Below are 8239 nucleotides of genomic sequence, written 5' to 3'. Positions count from 1 at the left end.
AGTGGTACATGGCACCTACACAAAAATTGACCATGTAGTAGGGCATAAAAACTTCACAGTGCAATGCAGAAAGGCGCATATATTAAATGCATCCTTTTCAGATCTTGATGCAGTAAAAATTACATGTAATAAAGGGCCATGGAAAGACAGACTCAAAATTAATTGGAAACTAATCTAATCATAAAGAATGAGTGGGTGAAACAACAAATCATAGAGACAATGAATAACTTCATCCAATGCTTAGCGAAGTGAGCAGAACCAGGAGAACGTTGTACACAGTAACAGCCATGTTGTGTGATGACTAATATTGATACACTAAGCCCTTCTAAGCAATACAAGGGTCTAAGACATCTCCAAAGGCCTCATGATGGAAAATGCTATCCACATCCAAAGAAAGAACTATGGAGTTTGAATACAGATGAAAGCATACTATCTCCTATTTTTTCCTTCTGTTGTGTTTTGTTTCCTCTTTCTGGTGGTTTGTCCTGTTGGTTCTAATTCTTACTTATAACATCACTAATGTGAAAATATGTTTAATAGGAAGACATGTGTACAGCCTACATCAGATTGCAGGCCATCTTGCGGAGGGAGGTGGGAAGGGATGGGGAGAAAAATTTAAAACTCAAAACCTCATGGAAGTGATTATTGATAAATCAAAATAAATTAATTAAATACTCAAAAAAAACTTCATCCAAGAGAATGATAATAATGAGACAACATACTAAAACTTACAGGATGCCACAAAAGTGGTTCTTAGGTGACGTTTTGTATCTCTAAATGCCTGCATGAATAAAAAAGAGAAAGAGGAGATCAATGAATTAGGCATGCAACCAAAAAAGCTAGAAAAAGAACAAATTAAAAATCCCCAAATAAATACCAAATTAAAAATTCTGAAAACAAAAGGAGAAATTAAGAAAATTGAAATTAAGAAAACTATTGAACTAATAAATAAAACTCAGAGCTGGTTTTATTTTTAAAAAAACAATAAAAGAAATAAACCTTTGATTAATATGATTTAAAAAAAGAAAAAGAAATTACCAGTATAAAAATAGAGAATGGCAAATTCACCACCAATGAAGACCAAATTAAAATAATAAGTAGGAGCAATTTTGCCCAATGGTATGCCAATAAATTTAGTAATCTTAGTGAAGTGGATGAATATTTGCAAACATATAAATTGACCAGATTAATGGAAAATGAAATAAAATACTTAAATAACCCCATTTCAGAAAAAGAAATTGAACAAGCTATCAATGAACTCTCTAAGAAAAAATCTCCAGGGCCAGATGGAATTACAAGTGAATTCTTTCAAACATTTGAAAAACAATTAATTCCAATACTATATAAATGATTTGGGGAAAATACAGAAAGAAGGTGTTGTACCAATCTTTTTATGATACAAATATGGTACTGATACCTAAACAGGGAAAAGTCAAAACAGAAAAAGAAAATTATAGACCAATTTCCCTAATGAATATAGATGCTAAAATTTTAAGAAAATATTAGCAAAGAGATTACAGCAATTTATCTTGAGGATAATAAGCTATAAACAGGTAAGATTTATATAAGAAATGTAGGGCTGGTTCAATATTAGGGAAACTGTCAGCATAATTGACTATATCAACAACAAAACTCACGGAAAACATATGATTATCTCAAATGATGCAGAAAAAGCATTTCACAAAATACAATACCCTTTCCTATTAAAAACACTAGAGATCATAGGAATAAATGGAGTCTTCCCTTAAAATGTTAGGTAGCATCTATCTAAAACCATCAGCAAGCGTAATATGCTATAAGGACAAGCTAGAAGTATTTCCAGTAAGATCAGGGATAAAACAAGGGTGTCCATTATCACCACTGTTATTCAATATTGTACTAGAAATGTTAGCTCTAACAATAAGATAAGAAAAATAAATTGAAGGAGTTAGAATAAGCAAAGAAGAAACAAAGCTATCGCTCTTTGCAGATGATATGATGGTATACTTAAAGAATCCTAGGGAATCAAGTAAAAATTGCTTGAATTAATAAATTTATCAAAGTTGCAGGATATAAACTAAACTCATACAAATCATTGGCATTTCTATATATTACTAACAAATCCCAAGAGTAAGAGATAGGAAGAGAAGTTCCATTTAAAGTTACTATAGACATTATAAAACATTTGGGAGTCTGCCTGCCAAAACAAACCCAAAAACTATATGAACACAATTTCAAAACACTTTCCACATAAATAAAGTCAGATCTAAATAGTTGGGAAAATATCGATTGCTCATGGGTAGCTTGAGCTAATATAATAAAAATGACAATTCTACCTAAATTAATTTATTTATTCAGGGGCATACAAATCAAACTACAAAAAAATTATTTTATGGAACTAGAAAAAATAATACAAAATTCATCTGGAAGAACAAAAGGTCCAAAATATCAAGGGAATTAATGAAATGAAATGCAAGGGGAGGTGGTCTAGCCATACCCGATGTCAAATTGTGTTATAAAGCAGCAATCACCAAACTACTTAATACTAGCTAAGAAATACAGTGGTATGCAAGACACAATAATCAATGACTATAGTAATCTACTGTTTGATAAACCCAAAGACTCCCACTTCTAGGATAAGAACTCACTATTTAACAAAAACTGCCGGGGAAACTGGAAAATAGTATGGCAGAAACTAGGCATAGACCAATATATTACATCCTTTACCAAGTTAAAGTCAAAATAGATAACATGATTTAGATATAAAGGCTGATACTACAAGCAATCTAGGAGAATAAGGAATAGTTTACTTATCTGATTTATGAAGAGAAGAATTTATGATCAAATAAGAGACAGAGAATGTTATGAAATGCAAAGTGATTTTGATTACATTAAATTGAATTTTTTTTTACACAGACAAAGCCAATGCAACCAAGATTAGAAGGGAAACAGGAAGTTGGGATACAATTTTTACAGCTTGTGTCTCTGATTAAGGCCTCCTTTCTAAAACTGAGTTGCATTTATAAGAACACAAGTCATTCCCCAATTGAGAAATGGTCAAAGGATATGAACAGGCAATTTTCAGATGAAAAAATTAAAGCTATCTAGAGTCATATGAAAAAATGCTCTAAATCACTATTGATTGGAGAAATGCAAATCAAAACAACTCTGAGGTACTGCATTACATCTATCAAAATGGCTAACATGACAAAACAGGAAAATGATAAATGTGGGAGAAGATACGGGAGAAGTGGAATATCAATGCCTTATTGGTGGAGTTGTGAACTGATCCAACCACTCTGAAGAGCAATTTGGAATTACGCCCAAAGGGCTATACAACTGTGCATCCCTTTGATGCAACAATACCACTTCTAGGTCTGTATCCAAAAAAGATCATAAAAATGGGGAAAGGACCCACATGTACCAAAATATTTATAGCAGCTCTTTTTATGGTGGCCAAGAATTGGAAATTGAGAAGATGCCCATCGATCAGGGAATGGCTGAACAAGTTGTGGTATATGAATGTGATGGAATACTATTGTGCTATAAGAAATGCTGAGCAGGCAAACTTCACAAAAACCAGGAAAGACTTATAGGAACTGATGCTGAGTGAAGTGAGCAGAACCAGGAGAACGTTGTACATAGTAACAGCAACATTGTGTGATGACCGACTTTGTTAGACTTAGCTCTTCCAAGCAATGCAATGATCTAAAACAATTCTGAAAGACTTATGATGGAAAATGCCTTCCACATCCAGAGAAAGAACTGTGGAGCCAGAATGCAGACCGCAGCATGTTTTCTCTTTTTTTTTTCTTTCTCATGGTTTTTCCCTTTTGCTCTGATTCTTTTTTCACAACATGACTAATATGGAAATATTCTTAATATGATCATAGATGTTTACCTGTATCAGATTGCATGAGATCTTGGGAATGGGGGAGGGAAGGAGAGGGAAATCTTATAAAAGTGAATATTGAAAACTAACAATAAATAAATAAATAAATTTAAAATATTTTTTAAATACCCTCTCTCTTCTTTTTCTTGAAACATATCTTTAGTTGACTATCCAAAGCATGGTTCAGGCCACAGTGCAGTGGCTCTAGAGCAGGAGACTTCATCATGTAGCACAGGTATTGTTATTGATCCATTCAACTGAGATGTGACTATAGACACTTTGGTATTGGGGCAGACTCGGGGCAGATGCATTAAGTGGAACAAAGTGCAAGGAGAAAATATGAGTGGTATCTTGTGAGATGAACAGCTGGAGATAGCATTTTGGTTTTCAAATGCATCCACTTGGAATTGGCTGAGAGGGAAAATGTAGACTACTGAGATGTCATTTTAGTTGTCACTTTTCTGACCATAACTATGTTTTAAAGGGTCAATCGTTGTGTTGAAAAATCACACTTTTAAATGTAATTTCTGGCTTTTGTAGCATTTCAAGATTTCTAAGAAGATGAAACCAATTTTTTTATAAAATGAAAGTTTTTTTAATGTATTGACTTCATTGGGAAAAATGGTAAACCCTGTTATATCTTATATTATAAACATATCATATATAATAATATGTTATATATTATATAGTATATTATAGGTATTATTAATATGTGTTACATTATACAATATATTAAATATTATAAATAATGGGGTTCAACATCTGAGGGAATACGGGGTTTCGTATCTCACAACAAACCGACTTGTAGAGAAGGGTCACATTGAGTTTCATGCCTATTTAATGACATAATTTCAGAAATAAAAAAAGTACAAAGTTTAAAAAAAATAAGACTGTCTAATAAGGTAATCATTGTGTTAACTATCATTGAACAGAAGTTAAAGACTTAAGAACATGTGGTCATGAAAGATTTCATGGCCCAAGTATAGTCTATTCTAAGACCTCACTGTGTTGGTCATTGAAATTTCCAAAGCTCCAAAATTCCTTTCATATGCTGACTTCTGCTTTTGGTCACTCACTTACTCACTCACTCACTGGGCCTGGGATGACAGCCCCTCCATCCAGAGGAAGGGGAAATAAGTTCCAGAAAGAAAACTCTTATATAACAAAAATAAGTAGTCAAGCAAAACAAATCAACATATTGATTTTTATTTAGGGGCAGGGGTTTATGGGTAGTTATAGATATGAAGAAAAAAGAACATCAACAGAATATTTTCAAGACGCACAAAGGAAAGCAAAAATGAATACAGAAATAATGCAAAAGTAAAGCAACTGTGTTACTAACTACATTATATATATATATATATATATATATATATATATATATATATATCTACATGTGATTGTTTAATTTCTATTATGAAATTTTTAAATATATACCTGAAAGAATAATTCTACATAATGAAAGTCCACATTTTCTTTTACACTTTTCTCTCTTTTCCTTTTAATATTGAAATACATGTTTGTTGTTAATTATAAAGTTCGCAATAAAAAAGAGAATTTTTTTTAAAAGACTGATGAAACAAGTGCAGACATCAGGAAAAGATCAGCAAAGTACATCTTTTGGGGAGGATGTGGGGCCTTCCAAGTGTCTCTTGAACAACACTATGGTGGAGTTTCTTTATTTCCTCTACATGTAAGACCAGCCTAGAATAGGAGGAAATTGGCCTCTTTCTATAAAATTTCAGAAAATTCAGACAGTGATGGGAGAGGGGAGGCTCTTACAGTAGCACTAAGGAGGGAGGAGGGGATTCTGATTCCCCAGTCTTAGTGTCCCCTTCAATGCCTGCATTTATTTTTACATCTTCTATTTGCTTCTCCATAAACATGTATGAACCAAGTGAATTTTGGTCCTTGTGTCCCAGGTTCCAGGATGACGACTGGCACTGAGTAGACTCATCACAAATGTTTGTTTGTTGAATGATTGAGAGGGCTAGCCTAGATTTCCAGCTGGAAAAGACCATTCTGACCAACATCACTATCTTATAGGTGACAAAATCAAAACCCAGAGAGATTACATGGATGACCCTGGGTCATACAAGGAGTCCTAGTTTTTCTCCGGACTCAAAAGAAGAGGCTTTGACTCCAAATCCAAGACTCTGTTACAATACCAGTTTCACACATACTGCTTATGAAGACACAGATGAATTCCATGCATAAGTTTATTTCTATTTCTTCTGTAGCCATTCCAGAATCAAATTCAAAATACCACTAGTTTATGTTTATATACCCATTTTCATGCCCCTCCCAAGTTCACTTTCTTGCTCCACAACCTCTTCATGGCATTCTTCACTTCTGCATTCCTCAAGGTATAAATAATGGGGTTCAACATTGGAGTAACCACCGTGTAAAACACAGACACAAATTTGTCTTCAGCGAAGGTGGAAGAGGGCCGCAAGTACAGAAAGGTGGCAGGACCAAAGAATAAGAGGACAACTGTGATGTGGGAGGCACAAGTGGACAGGGCCTTGTGTCTCCCCTCTGATGACTGCTTTCTCAAGTGAACCAAGATGACAACATAAGAAGAAATCAAAAGGGAAAAGGAAATCACACAGAATAAACCACTATTGGCTAACACAATAATCCCTGCCACAAAAGTATCAGTGCAGGCAAGCTTGAACAAGGGATGGAGGTCACAGAAGTAATGGTCAATCACATGGGGACCGCAGAAGGGCAGTTGGACAGTGATGAGAATCTGAACCACAGAGTGGAACACGCCCCCTAGCCAGGAGCTAAACACCAGCACATGACACACGGGACGGCTCATGATGGTCATGTAGTGCAGGGGCTTACAGATGGCCACATACCGGTCATAGGACATCACCATGAGCAGGAAGGTCTCAGAAACTCCAAGAAAGTGGACAAAAAAGATCTGGGTCATGCAGCCATTCAAAGAGATGGATTTATTCTCAGCCAATAAGCCAGAAAGGAATTTAGGAACAATAGTAGAGGAATAACAGATCTCTACTAGGGACAGGTGGCTAAGGAAGAAGTACATGGGAGAGCTCAGGCTCTTGCTAGTGTTGACAGTTAGAATGATGAGGCCATTGCCCAGCATTGTGGCCAAGTACATGGGAAGAACCACCAGAAAAGAAACTCGCTGTGCTTCTCGATCCTGGAAGAGCCCCGTGAATATTAGCTGGGTCACATTGTTTGTAACAGCCATGGAATCCAATCATGTCATATCAACTCTAAAGAAACTCGTTAGGCTTGAAACAAGACAAAAGAAGATGAGGCCACGGTAACAGTTACGATACTTTCCTACCACAAGAACAACAAATGGGTAGATGGATGGTTGGATGGATGGATGGATGGATACACTGCTGCATAAATGCATGTATGCATGAAGGCATAGATTAAATGGATACATAGGTAGATGAATGGATGGGCGGATGGATGGATGGATGGATGGGTGGGTGGATCAAAAGATACTTATTAACTACTTATTATGTGCAAAACTCTGCGGTAAGTTCTAGGATTACAATAAAATAGCAATACAGTCCCTGCTCTCAAGGAACTCACATTCTAACAGTAGAAGATAACATATACCAAATCTCTTAAAGTGTCTGCAAGTCAGATACTTCAAAATGCTAAATGTGAAGTGGGAATTAAAATTTCTAATATTTGATCTGACTCCAGAAATTTAAAAGTTATGAAAAGTTATAAAGTAAAAAAAGTTGAATTTAGATCAGGAAATAAAAAAAGAGAGAAATACTGGCACTTTGTTATGTTTAAAGAAATCAGGGCATGGATCAAAATAACAAAGAGACCACTGAGAATGAAAATCATATCAATAAAAAATAACAATAGTTACTATTAAAACTGACTTGATTTACAACTTTAAGGTCTGCAACACATATCACATGCATTATCTTGTTTGATCCTCAAAACAACCTTATGAGCTACTACAAGAAATGCATTACTAATTACTATACAGTATTAAATCTCTATTTTATGTCTCTATCAATCAAGAAGCAATTATTAAGTGCCTTCTGTATGCCAAGAACATTAGGGATATGAATCCAAAGAAGAAGATCTATGAGTAAACTGAAATTCAGAGAAGTCACACAGGAGGCTGACCTGGAACTCAAGCATCTCCTGACTTCAAAGCCAATGCTCTTTCCATCACATGCTAAATGAATCTATAGACACCCAATGATACACAACTAAATTGAAAAGCTACCTGAATTGCAAAATGATTGGAAGAGAAAACCAATATTAGGTCGAGGCCTCAATAATCTCCTAAAGAAATATGATGTGCCAAACAGAAAGTTAAATGAGATGTTAGAAACTTGAACAGAACATGAGAAA

The 8239-nt window shown here is 34.8% G+C and overlaps 1 protein-coding gene across 1 annotated transcript; it reads right to left on the bottom strand.

Annotated features, from left to right (window-relative positions):
- Window positions 1-6164: 6164 nt before the first annotated feature.
- On the bottom strand, window positions 6165-7094 carry LOC110223962 (olfactory receptor 4B1-like). The gene has a single exon (XM_021009746.1). The coding sequence runs from the start codon at window positions 7092-7094 to the stop codon at window positions 6165-6167; it is 930 nt and encodes a 309-aa protein (XP_020865405.1).
- Between the last annotated feature and the right edge of the window lie 1145 nt (window positions 7095-8239).

The sequence above is a fragment of the Phascolarctos cinereus genome, unplaced genomic scaffold, assembly GCF_003287225.1.
Source record: "Phascolarctos cinereus isolate Bilbo 61053 unplaced genomic scaffold, phaCin_HiC Scaffold_9;HRSCAF=440, whole genome shotgun sequence".
NCBI lineage: Eukaryota > Metazoa > Chordata > Mammalia > Diprotodontia > Phascolarctidae > Phascolarctos > Phascolarctos cinereus.
The sequence above is the reverse complement of the archived record's forward strand: the minus strand, read 5'-3'. Positions and strand labels throughout refer to the sequence as shown.

What these genes read in the sequence shown, in the direction of transcription:
- LOC110223962 (XM_021009746.1), bottom strand. Translation starts at nt 7,094, where the DNA reads ATGGCTGTTACAAACAATGTGACCCAGCTAATATTCACGGGGCTCTTC.